Source organism: Numida meleagris, chromosome 12 (genome assembly GCF_002078875.1).
Source record: "Numida meleagris isolate 19003 breed g44 Domestic line chromosome 12, NumMel1.0, whole genome shotgun sequence".
In the NCBI taxonomy this organism is placed as follows: domain Eukaryota; kingdom Metazoa; phylum Chordata; class Aves; order Galliformes; family Numididae; genus Numida; species Numida meleagris.
Genome location: NC_034420.1, coordinates 12,648,938 through 12,670,357, shown reverse-complemented (window position 1 = coordinate 12,670,357; position 21,420 = coordinate 12,648,938). Strand labels below are relative to the sequence as shown.

Here is a 21,420-nt window from a genome sequence, read left to right as displayed (position 1 = left end):
GTTTCTGTTGCCAGGGCAACCGCTTCCCAAACCCATCGCCTGCCCTGGGGACCGCAGCCCTGCTGGGGACCTGGCCCTGGGGGTTGCCCGGGGGTCTCCCAGCCAACACAGGGAGGGGGGCAACTCCAAAAAGTAAATCTTAAAGGCAAATTAAAGGATGTGGCAGTGGCAGGATAACTGGGGCAAAAAAGGTTTCCATGGAAACCGTGGTTTCTATGTTGCAGGAGGATGCTGTCGCCCTGGCAACTGGTCCACTTCCACTCCCCACCCCAAATGCAGGCCCTGCTGGTACCCTGCACCAGCGTCCCTGGGGGGCTGCGGGGCGGGGGACGGGCTGCTGCAGAGCGGGGCGGGTGGCAGCAGATGGAGCAGAAGTGTGTCAGGCAAAGGCAGCGAAACGATGGCAGCTCCCCAGGTCCCCGAAGCACCCTGCCAGCAGCTGCACTCCCTCAGTGGGGCTGGCCTCGATCGCTGGCACCCAGGGGTGGCTTGGCCTAAAACAAAGCCAGAAGGGGAGCAAAGAGGGAAGAAAGCAAAAAGTGCTGAAAAACAGGTTTTTCAGCTAAAAAATTAATAATAATAACAACAACAACAACAACAACAAAAAACTGGAAAAGGGTACTAAAAGTGGTACTCAGAGGCCTCAAGGGAAAGGTTTCCCCCTAAGCACACTTTGCTGCCAGCACCCCACCTCCACCAGGCATCTTCCCTTGCACCCTATGGGCTTCTGATCCCCTTTTGTCCCATTTCTGGTTGTTTTTGCAGGAAGAAAAGGAGCCTCCAGTGCCCCAGCAGCAGGGACTCTCAGTGGAAGCCATTGCTTTGGGCAGGTGAGGTTGGTTTAGTTCCCTTCCAGGCTGCCATGGAAGGGTTAATAGGAAAAGAAAAGGCTCTAAGCAGACAAAAATAGGGAGAAATCTTCGAGAGGGGAGAGAGAGAGAGAGAGAAGGAGGAGCGGAGAGAGGGAGAGAAGAAAGGAGGTGGAAGTGGAGGAGGACAGCAAGTGGCGGAGTGAGGAAGAGGAGGGGGAGGAGGAGAAAGGTCTAATGGCTTTTCCATTAATTGCACCATTACCTGCTCTCATCCCCACACCAAGCTGTGAGGGCAGGGGCCTAATTCCCACCCATGGGTGGGTCACAGGAATGGGGTGCCCAGTGGGAGTGGGACAGCACTCGCCTCAGTGCCTCTGTTCTGGTGTCAGTGCTGCTGTCCTTGGTGGGAGTTGTTGTCTCCAAGCTGATTGATGGGTGCTGCATCCCCATATCCGAAATCTCCTTTCCCACCCCAAAATCTGCTCCTTCACAGCCCTAGGTTTGCAGCCACCAGCAGTGCTTGGGTCTGGCCACCTGATGGAGACCTTCATCCCCTGCTCTCCATTACCCGCCTGCCTTTCCCGAAATGCCTCCATGCACGTCCCTCAGCTCCATATGCAGATATTTCCTTTCTGCAGCCTGGCACGGGTTCCCCAGTGCCTGCTCAGGGAAGGATGCTCTGACTCAGGATCGCATGCCAAGCCCCAAATGCATAGGATAGGCAGCTGTCCCAAGGGGCTCAGGAGGACCCAGCTTGTCCCAAAAGGGCTGCAGCACGGCCCCTGCAGCACAGGGCTTGTATGGGCTGACAGAGCCTGCAGCCATGTCTCACAGTCATGGCAAGCAGGGCTGTGAGTTACATATTGCAGAGATCCCAAAATTACTGGGACAGTTTCACACGCAAGCTGGGGTCTGGGGGATGCTCAGTTGCTGTCCTCCAGGAAGCTGAATTCTTGGTTATTTTTAGGTGAGGATTATAAATACTGAGGTAAGGCGAGCAGATTTACAGTTAAGGTTGTGTTTGCAAATGGTAAACGGCCTGTGGGCCCCAGCACTGTGCCAGCGACAACACAGAAACAGCTTTTGGTGGGATGGGAGGGCTCAGGGCCATCTTTTCCCTAATCCCAGGGTCTGGCATGAGATGCAGCCCCTTGTCCATGCCTCTCCCTAGAATGAAGTGCCCAGGGTGTCCTGCTGTCCTCCCAGGTGGCAGTTTGCTGGGGGATGTCCACCCTCTTTCCTGCCACTTTCCTGACCCATCACATCAACATCTCAATACCTGTTTCCTTCCCACCTCCACCCCCATCCCTCTTTGATCCCATCTCATCTCTAACACCATCTCCATCCTATCCCATCCCATCCCCATCCCATCTCCATCCCCATCTCCTTCCCACCTCCACCCATATCCCTGTCCTACTCCATCCTATCCCAGCCCATTTCCAACACCATCTCCATCCTCTGTCATCACCATCCTCTTCCCCATTCCCAACCTCAAACTCATTCCCATCCCCTTCCCAGTGCCAATCCTCAATCGTACCCCATTCCATCCCCTGCCCATCCCTCCACAGGGCTGTATTGTGCCCCAGCTCCCAGTCTGGGGCTTGCAGCACTCTCCCAGGAGTTGGACAAAGAGCTCTCAGCTCCCTATGTAAACAGATCTCCGTGCTGCAGCAACATGGCAAGGCGAAGAGCTCTCCAAAGCCACTTAAGCAGCATCTCGCCTGTCGGCTGCATTAACCCTTTCCCACCTGGAGCCCATGGGCTCTCCCAAGGGGGTTGAATGGCATGAAAACACATGATTTTGGCACATTGCTGTGTATCTCTCCTTGGCCAAGAGCTGCACCGCTGGATCCAAACCAACTGGGACCATTCATGAGCAGTGGTGGGACAGGGGACAGGTTCTGTGTTCCCCAGCACCCAGAGACATCTCTGCCCACTCTTCCTCTTTTCAGGAACTAGCACTTTTTTTTTTCCAATTTTTTCTTCCTTCTAGAATTCAGAATGATTTTTATTTATTTATTTATGTTTAAAGAGAGAATTCAGACCCCAAACTCTGGCTAGACTGACTGTGCAAAACCAGCACTGGCCCCAGAGATCAGAGCTGGAGATGAGACAAGATGAACATTTTCAAGGAGATATTATTAAAACCGTTGGGAGAAATACCAAACATGTTTTCATGGAAATTTCCATTTTTGAAAAAAAATTAAAAAATAGTAATAAAAGAAGGACTAAACTTGGATGCGTTTATATAAATATGGAAATGAAAACCATTCTATGCGCCTTGCCACCACCCCACGGCCAGCCCCGCTCCCTCTGCCCACCCCAGGATCCCAAGTGGATCTCAGCTTGTGCGCTGACGTGTAGATGTGGTGCTGAGGGACATGGCTTACTGGGCAATAAGGGTGATAGGTGGATGGTTGGATGAGATGATTTTAGAGGTCTTTTCCAATCTTAATGATTCTGTGATCCTCAGCATCCTCCTCCTGCATTGTGCTGCCTTAGATTTGGCAGCCACTTGCCAAGAGGCTTGGCCAAACAGCAGCTGATGGGCAAAGAGTTGGGTTCGCCCAACGGGGCACCTTGCTGGATGAGCCAGGGATGGAGATGGGGCATTAGGAGATGGGGAGGAGCTGAGTGCCCTATGGGTCCTGTCCTGGAGGGCATTACAGGGGACGTGCCCATGGGGCCAGCAGTGTGGTGATGGATGGATGGAGCAGCAGGGCCAGGTGTGCCAACAGCCAAGCTCCGGCATTGTGAACTCTTTCCCATCTCTACAAGAAGAGGCCCTCCTGTAGGATGCCTTGCCGTCAGCTCTTTTTTTTTTTTCTTTGTTTCTACAGAAAATCCCAATTCCCCCAAATAATCCAGCTCAGAGTAAAAAAGAAAAAAAAAAAACCCATTACAAACGTGTCATTGCATTCTCTTCCCGTCCCCGTCCCTCTCACACACAGGGCTTGAAAGCGCACTGAAAGGTATTCAGTGTGCACGCTGCCAATTGTCACATCTTTCAATGACAGATTTTAAATGAATGTTATTTTGCAAAGGAAAGAGAGGGGGGGAAAAAAAAGCAAAAAAAAAAAAAAAAAAAAAAAAAAAAAAAAAAAAAGCCCACACTGCTCATCCAAGAGCTGACAAGTCCTAACGGGCCTCATTTTCCAGAGACAAAAATAACTATTTTCAAAATTCACAGCAGGGCCTTCGCCTACACACGCTGCACCAAGAGAAACCTGTGGGGAGAAATGTAAAACACATTGTGTAAATGGAAATGCACCGTGCATCCAAAATGCTTTTAAAGCTATTTACCCTCTTTCATCCGCGCCAGCTCCCATTGGAGCGTGCGTCCGCAGGGGGCGCGGGGGCACAGCTCCATGCGCTGTGTCCATGGCGAGGGGATGCAGTGGCACCTCCTGCAGGGAAGAGGAGGGCGAAGGGATGCCCCTCCCCCTGACCCCAGGGCTCCATCTCCTGCAGTGATGGAGCAGGATTATGAGATCTTCCTGAGGTCTTCTGTCTGTCCTGGGCTTGGTTGTAGGATGCACAGAGAGGAACTTGGGGGTGCCTCCAGCTGTGCAGCCAGGGGATCCGACCAAGCAGAGCTGGGGATGAACTCTTCGGGACTTTTGAGACAAAGCTGACTCCCATGCGTAGGGCTGTCCAGAACCATTTGTCCTCTGTGTGCATCAGGGGACCGCTTCCAACCACATCCCTACAGACACAGCACCAGGGCTGCTCCTGGCTGCCCCAAGGCAGTGCAGAGGAGAAGCCGTGGCCAAAGGTGAGGAACTCAGCACACCAAGGCTGAGTCCACAGCCAGGAAGCCATCCTTCTATAGGGAAGTATAATGGGAAAATGCCATTGTCTTGGGTTTAGTTCTCGAGTGCTTGATCAACAGCAAACCAAGCAGCTGCTCAGCAGCACATAGCAAGTCAGCAACATGTATCTACAGAGAAACACCAAGGGAAAAAATGCAGCCAGAGCAGCTGAGGCAGGCCGGGTGCTCCGCACCCCCACTCTTGTGCTGCTGCCATGGCCGATGCTCATAGCCTGCATGGTCCTTGAGAAGGATGTGCCTGGCTCTGTAGGGACTGTGCACAGCCGAGAGCCTGCACTACCCATCCTTGCCCGCTGCTCTGTCTGCCCTCCCTGCGGCTGCTGGTCCAGCCTAGAGCAGAGGTGTTTGCGGTGAGCCCCTGTCCATCCCCCTCCCTCCATCCCACCCCACAGCAATGCCATCTCTATCTCCACCCTGGCCAGGCTGGGTCGGTGCTGGGGACCCTCAGATGCGGTTGGACATGAGCCTGGTGTTCAGCTTGCGGAAGAAAGAGCGCAGTTTGCAGATCTTGCACTTCTTCTTCTTGCCCCGACTCTTGGGGGGGTCCCCACCACCACCTTCCCACTCCTCCACCTCGTCCTCACTGGCCCAAGGCCCCCAGGCACCTCCGTTGAAGTCGGGGTGGGCGCGGGGGTTCTCGGCGGGGTAGCGCACTGGGATGGCCGTCCGGTTGTAGTGCACCAGGCGGGTCAGCAAGGCTCGGACGACGTCGGGGCGCTGCTCTGAGAGGTCATAGCGCTCGTAGGGGTCGGCAGTGATGTTGAAGAGCCACACAGATTTTCTCAAGCCGTCGGTCAGCCGCTCCAGGTTCCACCAGCTGCCCGGGAAGTTGGTCAGCGTCTGCGGGGGGATCCAGTCGCTGTAACCCGGGTCCCCGGTGAGGAGCTTCCACTCCCCGACGCGGATGGAGGCCTGCACGGCTGTGTTCCAGATACCAAAGCCATCCTCCAAGGAGCCGTACTTGGCGTGGTTGTAGAGGGGGTCAATGTTATGCAGGATTTCAGTTCGCGGTGACTCCTTCCCCTCGCTGATGGCAGGCCAGACGTTGTAGCCATCCAGGCCTGGGACGTTGCTCAGGTTGCCCCTGGCCAGACTCACCAGGGTGGGGTACCAGTCTGTGATGTGCACCAGTGCCCAGCTGGTCCGTCGCTTGCGCTTGATCAAAGGACTGTGGACAAAACCGATGCCACGCACACCCCCTTCCCAGTACGTCCCTTTGCGGCCCCGTAGCGGCCAGTTGCTTCCCCCAGAGAACGTCTGCCCACCATTGTCCGTGGAGAAGACAATCACGCTGTTGTCATAATAACCATACTTCTTGAGGGCCCACGTGATGTTCTTCACTGCCTCATCCATGCACGTCACCATGGCCGCGTACTTGCGGCGAGCGACGTTGCCCATGGAGCGGTAGCGGTAGATGTACTCCTTGGGTGACTGCAGAGGAGTGTGCACTGCCTGGAAGGCCACGTAGATGAAGATGGGCTCCTTGGGGCTGTGGGATGCCAGGATCTTGCTGACACGCTGGGCGTAGAGGAAGGTAGAGTACTTCCCGCTCTGATCCCACGCCACATTCTCCCCTTCGTGCAGATCATAGCCGCAGACACCCGGCCCGTCGCAGTTGTCATAGGTGTAGTAGTCCACGTTGCCCGTCAGGGAGCCCAGGAAGGTGTCAAAGCCCCGGCGGGTGGGCAGGCACTCCTTCTTGTAGAAGCCAAGGTGCCACTTGCCCACCATGTGCGTGGAGTAGCCAGCTTCCTGCAGCTTCTGGGGCAGGGTGACCTGGTCGAGAGGCAGGCAGTTGGGCTGCCGGGGGCGGATGATGGAGTGCTGCAGCCCTGTGTGGATCTGGTACCTGCGGGAAAGAGCCAAATCAGTGGTGATGGGAGCAGGGCCGAGTGGGGAGTGGTGGCAGTTTGTGTTCCAGCGACCCCAGTGATCTCACCCAGCCCAACCACATGGAGCAAGTTCTGTGCCAGATATAGGGAGCACCTTATCACAGAATCATAGAATGGTGCTGGCTCAGGAAGGAGGTGGCCCCAGGTGCTCCTCTGCTTTTCCCCATGGAGCCCTATGGCTGGAAAAGTGCTCTAAGATGATCTAGTCCAACTGTCAACCCACCACCCCCACCATGCCCATAAGCAGGTCCCTCAGTGCTGCGTCTCCACAGTTCTCAAACACCCCCAGGGACAGTGACCCCCCACCTCCCTAAGCACCCTGTGCCACTGCATCAACTCTCTTTCTGAGAAGAAACTGTGCCTAATATCCAACCTGAGCCTCCCCTGGTGCAACTTGAGGCCTGAGTGCAGATGTATCCTCATCCTCTTTTGTACACCCCAGAGATGCCTGAGCTCCCTCTGGAGCCATCAGGAGAGAGGAGGGTGCGTTGTCTGGACCCCACTAAGCTTCACCACCCCAGGCAGTAGGTAACCACATCCATAGTCACCACATCGAGGGATGCTGATGAATCTGCCTCCTACAGAAAGTGCTGGGAAATCATCCCAGTCCTACTTCAGGGAAAGCCCCATCAGTCCCAGGAGGCTGAAGGGTCCATGACCAGGAGACCAGGATGTGCCCAACAGGATGGACCAGCCTCTCACCTGCCCTGCCCCACTCAGTGCAGTACTGAGTGAGCAGCAGGAAAAGCATGGTGCAAGGGAGAACCAGCAGTGCAGGGGAGCATCCTCCCACCCTACAGCCCAGCAGCCAGTTCCTATGTGAAAAGAAACCAGCCCAAGGTCTGCAGTGTCACCCACATGGAGACACCTCAACTCACCGCCAGAGGACCTCATGGACGGGGACTGCCTTTTCCCACAGTGACTTTGGTTGCCCAACAACATCCGAATTTTCACCATTGGTGACTTGCCATGTGCTATTACAAAACCATGCAAAAATCAACTCTTTACCCAACGGAGCCAGGAAGACTCTTTCCTCTAGAGGATCTCCAGCACAGAATCATAGAATAACCCCAGTTGGAAGGGACCCATTGGGATCATTGAGCCCAACTCCAGTGGTGATGAAGCATCTACCGATACGTTGGGATATCTGCCTTGCAATGAGCAGAGCTTGAGCCCTGCAGAGCTAAGGGGGAGGAGGGGTCCCGTACAGGAATGAGTTACAGGGGCTTACCGGCCGGTGATCAGCTGGCTGCGGGACGGCGTGCAGATGGGCTGGATGTAGTAGTTCTCCAGCTTCACGCCCTCGGCTGCCAACCTGTCCAGAGTGGGCGTCTGGATGTCAGAGCCATGGTACCCGACATCGTGGTAGCCCTGGTCATCAGTCAGGATGAAGATGATGTGCGGCGGGCGGGTGAAGGCAGGAGGCAGCGATTTCCCCATGGGGCTCGTAGCCACGTCGGCCACCAAGCCAGGCTTCATCCAGTCCCAGGATAAATAGCCAAAGCTGAGCAGGCTGACCAGCGAGAAGCCGGTGAGGGCGTACACAGCCATCCTGGAGCCGTGCGCGCTGCCCACAAAGCGAGCTACAGTCCCGGCATCACGGTGACACGTGGGGGTGTCCCCTCCTCGGACAGCCCCCAGCTTAGGGGATGGCTGGTGGGAGTTCAGCGGGATGAGCTCCCATCGAGGCACACTCACACGCACACAAAGAGCCCGACCCGGCAGGGCTGGGCTGCGATCAGTCAAAAGAAAACAAGCATCGCGCCGCTCCAATCAAACCCACATGCACGGCCGCACGGCTTTCCTTTCCCTTCCTTCCCTTTCCTTCCCTTTCCTCGCGCGGTGATTAGGAACAGCCCCAGAGCAACTCACAAAGTGCTACAAGCACTCTTGGGCTTCTCAACACTTTGCGTTTTTTTTTTTTTTTCCCCTGTTCTTTCTTTCCAAAGCAGCACAGAAAACCCACTCTGCAGCGAGCGGCCGCCTTCTCCTCCGCCCCAGCGCCGCGCTGGCTCAGGATGAGCCGACCCTTTTGCTCACACTCCCGCAGAAGAGGGTGCTAAAGTTCAAGCCCAGCGGTGCCGCGCTCCTGTCCTCACCCTTCGGGGCGCAGCCGCCGTGTCCTTTCCTCACCGTCCGCTCCCGAAGAATTTCTCGGCCAGCCCACACCACCATGGCTTTTTTTTTCCCTCTGCTTCTTCTTCTTCTTTTTTTTTTTTTTTTTTTTGTTGTTCTTTTCTCCTCTTTTTTTTTTTTTTTTTTTTCTCTCTTTTCCCAAAGTCTTTCCCGATCTGGAAACTCAGCGCTGCGGGGAAGGCAGGAGGGCTGCCCAGAGCCAGGCGGGGGGCGAGGACAGGGGGACGCAGCCTCCGAGGGACACCGTGAATCCACACATCTGCCTGGACCGTGGGCGCAGCGTCCAGGTTTATGGGGAGCCGCAAGCTCGGCCCCTCCCCGCTTGCTCAGTGACTCCAGGAAAAAGCTGGGAAAACCCAAAGCATTGCAGGGTCCTAAGCAGGGCTGCCCGCCTCTCCACAGCACAGTCCCTGCAGTGAGATCCTCAGCCGCAGCCCGCAACCCCCCAGCACCCATCCAGCCCCATGCAGATAGCACGCGGGCAATGGGGAGCTGCTGAAACTTGTTGGGACATCTCCAATGTTGAGGCAGGCCACTGCAGGGCGTGCTGACAGTTAGGTGTATATGTATATTATGGGATGGGGACTGCTGCACCCATTTTGCTAGTGGGGAAACTGAGGCAGAGAGGGACTGTGACTGCCATGGTCACAGCCAGCCCAGGGCAGGGTTTGGTGTAAAACAGGGGTCCGTGCCTGTGCAGAAGTGCTGATCTGGGCGTAGGGTGCTGGGACAAGGGGCCACATTGTTGCCTCGGTGCTTCGGGGCAGTTTTGGAAGAGCTGAGAGAGATGCTCCTGTGTAATTCCTTTTGCAGGGTCTACATCCATGAGGGACCGGACAGCACTGTGCGTGGCATGCACCTCTCTCCTCGACTTTCCTTAGGGCAGGACTTGGCCCAGATCGGGGGGGTGGTAGCGCACACCCTTCACAGAACCCTGGGAGATCCAGGTGAGCATTTTGGCACCTTTATGTCCCTTGTGTGGATGGGTCTGGAGGGCTCCCAACACTCAGTGCAACCCAACATGTCCCCTCCAACCCATGCACGCCCCAGTGTCTGACTTTAGGACCGCAGGGCTGCAGTGGCGGGGGCTCAGTGGGGGCTTTGGGATGGCTCTGTAGAGTGTTAGCTCACAGGAGCAGCTGAGCCAGATGGCTCCCCTCTGTGGGGCCCCCTGTCCCCTTCCCTCTGTGGCCCCCCCCCCCCCCATCCCCTCCCTTCCACTCCCCTCTGTGGGCCCCCCACTCACTCCTCCGCTCCTCCAGACTTCCCTCTGCCAGGTCCCTCCACCATCCATGCATCCTCTCCCCTGGGCCTCCCAGTGCTGAGTCTCCCCTTGGGCCCTGCTCTCTTGGCTCCTCCACATCCCCTCCCCTGCATACCCCTTTCCTTGGACTCTCCTCCTCCCCATCCCCTCCCTGGGCTGTCCCCACACTCTGCCCCAGACATTGTCCTCTCCTCAGTGCCTGCAACCCTCCAGTCCCATGTCTCCCCACCACCCCACGTCAGGCATGCTGGGGCACAGAAGCAGGGACGTGTGGCACTCGGCTGTGCCTTTCCCTGCAACCCTTCAGCAAGGTTTGATTAATCCCTGGGGGTTCATCTGTTCATCATTCTTTCCTTCTGCTGCTCCTCTTCTCCCTTCCCCACTCTCCTTCCTGCTGCTCTCTTCCCGCACGTCTCTCCGCTCTCCCCTGAATTCCTCAGCTTTGAATAATTCCCTCCTTGTAGAAAACAACTGGACTTGATGGAAGGGTGCTGCTCAGGAAGGACGTGTCCCCACACGCTTCTCTACTTTTCCCCATGGAGTCCTATGGGTAAAAAAGACCTCTAAGATCCCCAAGTCCAACCCCCACCCATCCCACCATGCCCACTGACCACATCCCTCAGTGCCACATCTCTATATCCCTTGAACACCTCCAGGGACAGTGACCCCCCCACCCCTTCCTGAGCAGCCTGTGCCAGATTTTCCTAATACCTAACATGCGTAAATGATGCCCTCGGAGCAGCCCTGCTGGGATTGTTGGAGGCAGGAGATGGGAGCGGCCGGGAGGGAGGAGGAAGAGGAGGAGAAGAAAGAAATGAGAACTCTAAGGTTCAGGTCAGGACGACTGCAGCCGGCAGCGACGGTGCTCTGGGGGTGATTAATGCATCACAAGGTCCACACATGGAAAAAGTGCTCAGGGCCTGTAGCCACCCCTCTCACTGCTGGGAATTCACGGCAGTCACTTGCCTGGTCTTGCTCCGAGATGTCTCAAGAGCTGGGAGCTTCCTTGCATTGCACAACGGGGAGGATTCCCCTGGCAGCCCGCCTGGCTGCAGCTGCTGATGTTGGCATTCTCAGTCCAAGCCTTCGGCCGCTTCGGTCCTGCATCTGCCTGGGCAGCTCTGCCAGCCCACGGCAATGGGGAGCCCCGTGGGGTGAGAGCTGCAGGGCTGGCAGCATCGCAGCATGCGGAGCATCCCCCAGCTCTGCCTGCTGGACCAAGCACTTCCGCGCACCTACAGGCACTTTCCAGTTGAGACCATACCTCTACAGCAGCAATGAGTGAAGCCATCAGACAAAGGCTTTGCGGCTCCTTATGGTGCTTTCCAGCCCAGCAGCAGCGTGCGGGACACTCTCCTGCCATCAGCACAAGGCTGTGAGCATTGACTGATGTCCCTGCAGCTGGCACAGCAGCTCACATTTGCACAGCTGCTTCTCTAACCAAATATTTGAATATTAGCTCTTTTTTACTTTTTCGTTATTAATTTAATGTGGCCTGGGGCAAGAATTAAAATAATCACAGCCCTTCCTGCTTTCTCTCCCCACCACCTCCAGCTCCGGCCGCACTTGTGTTTTGGCTCCGAGAGCGTTTGCTGCACACCGGGTTATGCAAACAGCTCTCCGCATACTTCTCAGCGGCCACGATTTACCATAAGGGCCACACAGCAAAGTTTAAAACTAAGCCTCAAATCTCCTCTTTTTTTTTTTTTCCCCCTTTTCTTTATTTTTTAACCCTTTTCGGGGCCGGAGCCCCTTCAGCCCTCAATACCGCCTTTCTCTCGCCGTCAATGGGGCATTATGAGCAGGGGAATTATTGAAAGCAGAACTCCCAGGCTGTACAATGGGAGCTCTGTGCAAGGCAAATATTGCACAATCTGTTTGCACGCCGCGGGCTCGCTGCCCTGCCCCCTCGGCAGCCCCACTCCCGGCTCACGCCTCAGCCTCCGGGCAGCCAAAACGGGACCTCAGACCGAGAAACAGGCAAGGTTTTAACAAGTCCCCTCTCTCCTCCTTCAGAGCAAGAGACATCTGACCCAGCAGGGGCAGCGGGGGCCTTGCAGATCACAGCGCCTCACTCCCGGCTCTCAGATGTTTAAGGGTTTCCGCTCTCCGTGGCCAACGTGTGATGCACTGGCTTTTTTTTTTTTCTTTATTGGTGTGATGAAAGAGTTGAGGCAAGTCTGGAAAACGAGCGAGCGGTTGCGAGAAGGGAGAGAGCTTGTTATTGTGTCTAGAGGGGGAAAAGGGATCACAGGGCAGCGTGGGGCTGGGGGGAGCTGAAAGCGGGGCTCTCCCATCAGCTGTTCTGCAAAGGGAAAATCTCAGACGTGCTCCGCTGCTGGGAGAGGGGTGTCAGCAGAGCTTCTAAACACACCATCCTTTGCTCCCTGGAAGCTGGAATCAAGGGAGGAGAAAACAGCAAATTGACACTGACTCCTGCTTATGCAACCCTCGTCATTGCCCAAACAGCAAGGATGGTTACAGCGGTGGGGAGCAGCGTGCTATCGGGGCAGGGAGCAGTCCCTGCAGCGCAGCAGCAGTCCCTCTGGCAGGGGCTCAGCAGCACCACTGGTTGTTGTTCTCCGAGCCAGATGGCCCTTTCCAATACCCTGCCCGTGTTCCTGCCATTTGCACAGTTGAAAATCATCATCATCATCATCAAGGCGCACTTAGAGGCGATCGTGCAATATTAGAGCCTTCTCTAATGTAAACCATCGCCTCTCACAGCACATGCTGGGCTTGGCCAGGGTTTGTTCCTAATGCTGCTGCTTCCCTTGCTCCTCTCCTGGCTGCCTGGCACCTCCAAAACAAGTAACATCCTTAAATAAGAGTCAGCTTGTCTCAGGGTAAGGAATTTTTCTTCTGCTCTTGAGCCCCGATGGTACATCTCAATGACTCTGCGGATTCTCTTGTGAAATCACTTGAACATTCTTGCTCGCATTTGTTTTCCCTTGCAGACCCCAGCCCATCGGCCCTGCTCCCTCGCAGCATCCCTCCCTTCATCCTGCTCTGTGCTCTGCCGCTTGTCGCCTTCTCCTTCCCTCCCCTCTGCAATGACTGGTTTGCTCACTTAGAAGAGATGATGAGCTGGAGAGGAGCCTATGGGTTTGGCATGGCTCCTTGCTTCCATGCCTTACAGCAAGCTTTCCACTCCACTTGGGTGCTCTCCCTCCTCCTCCTGCCCCAGGCACGGGTTTCCAGACCCCAAATCCAGTGCAAGCCAGGCTCTCCCTTGAGCCCCATGACTGTGCTGGAGATGTCCCAACTGATGTGACTTGGAGATGCTCTGGGACACGAATCACAGTGGGTGCAGGGTGTGAGGGCAGCAGGCTTTGCAGGAGCGATGGGTTAGGGGTGAACCCACCTGCATGGGGCAGCTTTGGGTGTGAAGATGGAGGACACCGTGGACAGATGGTTTGTGCCTTGTCTCATCCACTACCATGGATAAAGCTGCTTGGGTGGATATGGCTTTGTCCTCCATCCTTCCAGAAGGTCGAACTTCATTTACAACAATAATAATAATAATAATAATAAAACAGTCGAAAACTAGCAGTTCTTTTGCCTCCAAGCCTCCCTTTGAAGCAGAGAAGGACCCAAAGCAGCGGAAGGAAGGATTTAAGCATTTAGCATGGCTGCTTTCTGGCCCTGACACAGTGTGACCGGGCACTGGCTTCCCCCACCTATTGGTTTTGGACTCCCCACTCTCATTCCAAGGCAGTTTATCACCAGGATACACAGCACCCCCCAACTCCTCAAAGCATACAGGGCGCAGGCATCGCCTCCAGCCTCACCCAGCTCCATGAAAAGGTGCTGTTCTTCCCAGCACTGCCCAGGCACAGCCGCAGCCCCATGATGCCATGCTCCGTCCACGGCTGTGGGCACCCCTAGCTCCCTCCAGCCCTTTCCATCTTTCCTTCCAGGTACAACCTCTTCAAAGAGCTGGGTTCTGGCTGGCAGGGATGCGAGGCCCAGCAGCGAGATGCCTTCCTAACACACGGGAAAGGAGGGGAATAAAACCCCCACGCTCCCCCAGCTTGGCACAAGTGCCTGCCGCACACAAGGATCCCTTTCTTGCTCAGGGATTGCCTGCTTGTTTATAGCCCTGGCCCGGATCAGAGCAAGGAAAACACACCTGCGTGCGCCAGCCGGGCTTGCACCTGTGAGACACGAGGGGAGCGGTGCCTGTTTGCCCAGGATGTGTTTTCTTCATGCCCTACTTCTCCCCATAGCACCATGCGCTGCTTTCTGCTAAGGGCTGCTGCAGGTTCTGCTTGCTGGAAGCACTTCGGAATAGGCAAAGAGCCCAATTAGGCACTGTGCTGCTCCACACAAAAGGTATCAATAACCCAGCAGAAGAGCTGAGAGCTCGCTCTCGCTGGAGATGCCAAGAGCGCAAATTGCCTGCTTGTAAGAGAAAGGCTTAATTTCCATAGAACATGACAGATTAAAGTGAGAGTGGGCGGGTCCATTATATTATTCATCAGCGCTCCCCGCTAGCAGGAGGTGCCGTGCTGCTGCTTTGAAGTTTCTTCGAAGGCATGGGGTGCCCAGGGCCGTCCTGTTGGGGTGGAAGGCACAGTACCCAGAGATGGAGCTCCCCCCGCCCCGGCACTGCGACACAGCCCCACTGCTGAGGATGATGACTCCCAGGCATGAGTCAGAGCAGAAGGTCCTCATTGAAACCCAGAGACCTGGTGGAGTTCTGGACCCTGACCAAGGGCTTGCTGTGCTGCGGTGTTAGTCATGCCCAAAGGCCACCAGAGCTTCCTCTCATTGCTGTGCGGTGAGCTCTGTCAGCCCGGAGAGCATTCTGGAGATTGGATTCCTCCCTCCTGAATGGGAAACAGAGCAAAACAATGAAGAGAAAACCAAATTTCCATCAGCTGCATTTCCCAGGGAGAGTTTCACTCGAGTGGAAAGCTCAAGGGGCAATTCTTCGGCACTTTTCATTTGCAGCTAAACTCTGCAGGAGGAGGAGATTTGGACACTGAAAGGATTTCTGTGGGGCAGCCCCCCGGCAGAGCAGCAGGGTGGGGGAGGTGTATTTAGCCCCATGTGGGCAGCAGGAAAAGCACTGGGTCCAGCACGGAGCCACGGTGACCGAGCAGAAGGCAGCAAACCCAACCATGGTGGGCTGCCACCATTAAGGGCACAAAGGGATACATCATCTCCTGCACCTGCTGCAGGTAGAAAACCCTCATTATTAGCCCTCGGGTATGTTTTTCTGAATGTTTCTACTAGAAACAAATCCCTTCTTGAGATCTACATTCCCTCCAGCACCAGCAATGGATGGATGTGCGCTGCGGGTGCAGGATCGGCAGTGCCGTGCCCGAATCTCCATCCCACCCATTGCCACTGGGGGTTTTCTGCTCCCCGTCACGTGCAGGGTGGTTGTTGGTAGGCTGAAAGTACCTATATCAACGCTGCAGAGGGTGATTCATTATGATCTGCAGTAATCCTGGAGCTATACAAAATCGCTAATAATAGGGCTTCGAAAGCGACATGTTAGCCGAGATAAAAACTGCCTGGAGCCAAACCCGATCCTGCTTTGCTGAAGCTATAAATAAAAAGGTATAGCCCATACTCAGCTCCCAGGAATGAGAGCAGGGGATGCAGCTCAGCCCAGGATCTGTGATTGGGATTGGGACCTGCCCCAGGAAAGCACACACGGGAGAGGCAGACGCCTTCTGTTGGTTCTGGAGTGGGCAGAACAGCAGCCCCGCCGCCGCTGAGGCCTCGAAAATCTCTTTGCCATTAACACCGCGCGCTGCAATGGAGCGCGGCGCTGGCACGGCCAAAGTCAACAAGAACTTTGCAGAGATTTTAGTGGTGTCGGGGGCAGCTTCACGGCTGGAGCCAGCTGAGGATTTACTGTCACCATTTTCACCGAGAACCGTAAAACTCAGCGTGTCGCAACTTGGCCGTTAGCGTTGGCTGTAGGCTTTCAAGGTTCTGCCCTGGGAAGCGTGTTGCTCCTCTCTTTCATCCCTACGGCTCTGCCCGCAGACCAGGGCGACGCTTTCTTCCCTGGGGAAGCCTTTATAGTGCATCCAGGGCACAGGTTGGGGAAGGAGTGGGTCCGCCCCACCTCTGCCCACTTCCCCACCGCGGCTCCGGGGAGGCTCAAAGGAGCCCTTCTTAGTTTTTTGTCCAAATAAATCGCTCGGCGTTTCACATCGACCACTTTAAACGAAACCAGACTGTTTAGTCCAAGTGATTACTCATAAGCAGCATCTAATTACTTCTAGTATTTGAAGAGAAAATAGAAAAATCTCCTTGGAGTATACACTGAAGCTTCGAGGAGAGCCCATGCCCCTGGATGCACGTCCTCCTCCCCCATTACAGCCATACACCGTTGCATCCCAAGTCCCTGCGATCCCTGGTCCCCATGCACATCCCAAAGCTCCCAAGGGTACGACTGGCATCTTCTCCATCTGAGCAAATGCTCCTTATGTGCCCTATCCGTGCATGCACTGGTGCAGTTCTCCCTCCCGATGTCCCTACTGATGCATGCACTGCTGCAGATCTCCCTCCTGATATACACTAGTGGTACTTGCACCAGTGCAAATCTCCCTCCCGCTGTACCCTACTGGCATGCAGCAGAGTGAGATCCAACCCCACTCCGTGGGAAAGCAGCCGATCCCAGTGACACAGCGAGCTCCCACCCAGCAGCAGATAGGATGAGGGCCGCCCTTCTGCATGGTGCTCTGCAGGCGTTTTCCAGCCTGGTGTTGGATGGGGTTAGGAGGGAACTGGCTGGAGATCAGCGCCGGAGATGTCGTCAAGCCCACACCCACTGCCCCGGCCTCCTGGGATGGTGGAGGATGAGATTCAGCCTTGGAAGCATTCCAGAGCACTTTAATCTTCTGTCTCAGATGTTGCCTCGGGTGGCTGCTGTAGAAGCAGAAATGTAGAGATCGCTGTGCAAGAAGCCCCCTGTCCGTGTTGCTCATAGGGGATGCTCTAGCTGGAAGAAGGCAGGAGGGGGGACAGGGGAGAGCAGTGGGAACTGCTGCTTACCCCAAGGAAGGCCACAGGGGCTGGGATCTGTCTTGGACTCCCCACGGGGACAAAACACTGTGAGAATAACAAGCAAAGGGGCTTTGCAGTATGCACCCGGGATGAGTGACCTGGACAGCAGGAGCATGACAGGGATGTATGGAGCAACTTCCAGCCCCAAGGCCACAGCCAGCAGCAGGTCAGCGGCACGGGTGGGCAATGTGGGAATAGAAAGGCCATTGCCTCCTCCATGAGCACCTTCTCTTCCTCCCTCTCCTCTTTCCCCTTCATCCAAAGGCAGTGCATGTCCCCATGCCCCAGCAGCCAGGAGGAGCAGGGCAGCATTGCTTTGCCTTTGGACATTTACTGAGCTCTCCATTTTTTCCAGAATTATTCCGAAACGTGGGATTTGCATTAGACCACCAATAGGGAGCAAGGGTGAGGTTTCTTTCCTTGCCTGCTGCAGCAATAGTTGGGAATTCTCCCCTCTTTTGGCAACAGGAACATGTTCCTGATGCCAGCACCAATGCTAACTGAAACCAAGTGGAAAAAAAGTCTTCAGCTTCCCAGCACCAGGATCCCATTTCCAGCCAGCGAGGCCTCCAGCAAGGATTTCCAAGAGCTTCTGGTCACCCGAGGGCAGCTCAGTCCCCATTCGGCTGTGTCCCATGCCTGCTGGGGACGTCCCTGCATTTGTCCCAAGCCACCACTGCGCAATGGGACTCTGTCACCCTCTTGTGGCTACAGGGACTGATGTTGGCTGGAAATGTCCCACCCAATTCCCAACCCACTCAGATCTCAGAGAGGAAATCAAAGGCAGAGGGAGGCTCACTCAGCTCTATCTGAAAGCCATTGTGATGATGTCCAAGTTTCTAAAGAAACTTGGATAAAACCCCAGAGATTAACAAGAGCTCAGAGCTTTTCTGCATACTGGAGTTTTGTCTGCTTCCAAGGGAAACATACATATGTGCTTCGGTGGAATCTCTGTGTACATTTCTTGGCAGTGTGGCCACAATAAAACCCTTTATTGCAATAACCCTCGAGCAAGATAAGGCAAGGATCACTCTGCAGTTCCCCAGGAGAGGCTGGAGATGGCTGTCTGACCCATGTGTATGTGTTGTTCTTGCGTGAAACTTGAGCTTTTCAAGTACACGGAAACCCATCTGGACCATGCAGCACGGGGTACGTCCCAATGGAGCTGCTCCCCACCCCACTCTGCTCCCTCCATCCCCTCCTTTTCCTGCTGCACGGCTTTTGACATGAGTTAAAGCAGCAGAGGAACGCCTGGTGGGGGAAAAATAATCCCCCAAAGCTCCGGCTTCAGGAACGCAAACACAGCCCCTGCCCCGCTCCTTCCAGGTAGAGCTGCTGCAATCTGGGTAAACACAGCGGGGCTGCCCCGAGTGTTGGTGTTGGCTGCACTCACACTGGAGCTGCCAGGGCTTTCAGTGGGGCTACGCTTACAGCTGGCCCTGAGCGGGGCTGGGAGGGGGGAGTTAATCATAACAGCCCTTCTGCTTGCTCCATCAACATAGATCTGAGAAACAAGGAATTAAATGGTTTAATGCTGCCATGCCAGTAGGCACACAGGCAGTCAGACATACCCAGCGACGTATTTCCCATCTAGATTGTTAAGATTAAGCATATTGCAACCAAATTTTAATGCCATGTCTTCTACTCATTGGAGTTCTCAAATCTGTTCTGCCAGCTACCCAAACTAAAAGGCTGCTTTATATTCTGTAGGTTTGGAGGTGGCTTTTTTCCACAGTTAATTAGTTTGAAGCTAACAGGGGCTGGGCCTATTGGTTCCAGTAATGGAGCCATTGGGATATGCGTAGATATAGATATATTTTTTCACTTCTGAACTGCTGTTTCTCATCTGGCAGCGACTGAGTCAATATTATTTGGTGCCGGTCTGCTTGCTTAGGCGAAACGACCTGACCATCCCCAGCAAACCCCAGCAGCAGGAGACCACATCACAGCCCCTGGGTTTGGCTCTGCGTTCCCATCCCGGCAGCATGGCCATGAGGCCAAGGGACAGGCATGGGGACATGGCCCCGCTCCCCAAAGGGACCACGAGTGGAGCTGGAGCTGGTGGGGATGGCTCTGCTGTGCCGATCCCATTCCTGGGGACAGAGTTCTTGCACCTTGTGTGGAAATCCTATAAACGTAACACGGGAATTTAGCGTAATGTATAATCCCTGTGTCCCCAAAGGCAGCGTGGAGCAGACATTTCAGTGGGCTCAGCTTTGCCTTCACAAATGTGGCTGGTTAGTTAGCTAATAGCACTTGGACAGCCAGGTCCTGGAGGGCACCTGCAGCTGGTGGATGCCTAAAATGCCCCTAATTGTGTTTGGGAAGCAGGAGGCAAAGAGCTGCTCTAGCGAGGCCGAGCCACAGCGGGGCCATGTACACAAAACAATGCCATGATTCATCTGAGATTGCCATAACCCATCACATTTCATCAGGATGCTGTGGCATTTAAAATGGCATTTCCTCCCATCTGTTGTGCATTAGCAGACAAAGAAAAGGAGGAGGGGGAAGAGAACAGCTGAATAAAAGGGGGGAAAAAAATGGGATTCTGGAGTGAGGCTGTTCCTGTGGCAGCTCCTCATGAAGCTGTGGGTCGATGCAGGGGAACTCACTGCAGACCCTCAGCCCCACGCTGCCCCAGCTCCAGCCCACACCACTCCCCCGGGCACACAGAGAGGGATGCTGATGGCCTGGGTGACTCAAAGCCTCGCAGAGCAGCACCTGGCAACCCGCTGTGCACACAGAGCTGAGCAATGCTGGCTGAGGGTTGGTAAATGGGGGGCAGGAGGAAAGCAAGTCCCCCGGGCCCACTGCTGTGGCCATTTCCTCTTCTTCTCCTCTTCTGATTTCCCACTGCCTCCTCCCTTCTCTCTCTGATTTTCCCTTGGAAATAAGAACCTCTTCCCCCATCCCCACTTATCCCTTCCCAACACCTCCTTCCCTCTCACCCTTTCACTCCTGAGCTCTCATCTCCTCTCCTCCCTGTCCCTTTACAATCCCCTGCTCTCCTCCATCCATCTCTCTTACACTCCCCCTATACACTCCATCCCCATTTCCCTGCAGGGAGCATCCCAACATCAGGACACCAGAAAAGCCATGGAACAGCTGCCCTAGAGATTCTGTGTGAAGCATCCCAAGGATCTTGCCTATAATGGAGCACAGTATGGGTCAGACTCATGGTCGGGGCTAGCGATCTGATGCTAAGGCCCACTAGAGTCACCTGCTGGCAGTGACAATGCTCCTGTTCCCATACAGCCATCCTACCCCTTGGCTGGGGATCCTGCAGAGACAGAATGAGCAGTTGGAGGCAGAAACTTCCTCAGACAAACAGCTGGGACCTCCGAGTATCCTGACCTCATAGATGCTGTGTACCATGCCATCATCCCTAAGGATCACAATATCTCTTTGCTTTGTTTCATGCACCCTTCATTCCCCAAAGCAACAACAGGCAGAATCAGCCCCATGCCTGAAAACTGCACCCATCTTAGCAGCATCAAATAAAAATGTCCATGCATGGCAGAGGATTTGTTCCTCATGGCTAAATCATGCTAAAGCTGCAGACTTGTAAGTGGACTAATACACAAAAATGATGCTTGTAGCTTCATGAAGAGAGCAGAGAAGTCTCCCTGCAAGCCCAAGGGTCCAGCAGACGTGCTTAGAGACTGTCAGCTTCCATAGGGCACAGAGGAGGAATGACGGCGCCGTGCAGCTGCTAGCAGCTCCCCAAGCCCGGGTTTGGCCAGGACACAAACAGTCATTCAGAATGGAATAGGTGTGGACAAGTTTTACCCCAAGCAATAAGCAAATAGCATGTGAAAGTGGCAGCGAGCAAAGCTCTCAGCTTGTGAGGCTGAGGGCATGGAGTGGGCTGTGTGGTTATGAGCAGACTGAGCTGGCTACTAAATCACAGCCGTGTTATCCCCTGTCTGGAGTTGACACTCCTTCCTCCGATCTATTTGTGACTCAGTGTCTTGGCATGGAAAACACATACCCAAGAGGTTAGCTTTTGAAATCCACCGGGGACGTTTCACCTTCCTAAAATAAAGAGTGGGCAAAATATTTTCAACGTCCCTTCAAAAAAATGCAGAAAAAAAAAATCACTCCTTAATAAGTGTATGTTGTTGGGTCTCAGCCGGCTTCGGGCTGAGGTCAATATTCCTATTTATAATCATGCAGCTGTTTGCTGACTGAATAACTGTATTTATCATTTGGCATGTTTACCAAACACCTCAAATACCTTCTCTACCTGTAATTGTGGTGCAGAGTATACATATATTTTTTTCAGACTAGTTCATTCAAGTGGCTTGTTTTACTACCAGGCCCTGTTCTGTGGTTTCCTAAGGGTATTCATGGCTTGAAGGTATGAAACTTTGGACTTGTGTGACCCTGAACTGCAGCAGATACTTGAGGAAAAAATGGAGTCCGTTTTTAAAGTCATTTGTCCATGGGCAC

The 21,420-nt window shown here is 54.5% G+C and overlaps 1 protein-coding gene and 1 long non-coding RNA gene across 4 annotated transcripts; one reads left to right on the top strand and one right to left on the bottom strand.

The window, feature by feature from the left end:
• Positions 41-3,866, top strand: LOC110405366. Of its 3 annotated transcripts, none has more exons than XR_002442836.1 (3): positions 41-132; positions 766-830; positions 2,845-3,866. It is a non-coding gene; the product is annotated as an uncharacterized LOC110405366 (long non-coding RNA). The 3 variants fall into 3 exon arrangements; XR_002442837.1 differs by lacking the exon at positions 41-132 and adding an exon at positions 207-288; XR_002442835.1 differs by lacking the exon at positions 41-132 and adding an exon at positions 232-415.
• On the bottom strand, positions 3,922-9,086 carry ARSI (arylsulfatase family member I). The gene is made up of 2 exons (XM_021410885.1): positions 7,768-9,086; positions 3,922-6,493 (listed from the first exon to the last, which is right to left on the bottom strand). Exons 1-2 carry the CDS (start codon positions 8,085-8,087, stop codon positions 5,089-5,091), a joined length of 1,725 nt encoding a protein of 574 aa, XP_021266560.1. The 5' UTR covers positions 8,088-9,086; the 3' UTR covers positions 3,922-5,088.

Coding starts and splice junctions, on each gene's coding strand:
- ARSI (XM_021410885.1), bottom strand. CDS start 8,087: ATGGCTGTGTACGCCCTCACCGGCTTCTCGCTGGTCAGCCTGCTCAGC. Junction 6,494..7,767: donor AGCCAGCTGATCACCGGCCG/GTAAGCCCCTGT, acceptor TCTTTCCCGCAG/GTACCAGATCCACACAGGGC.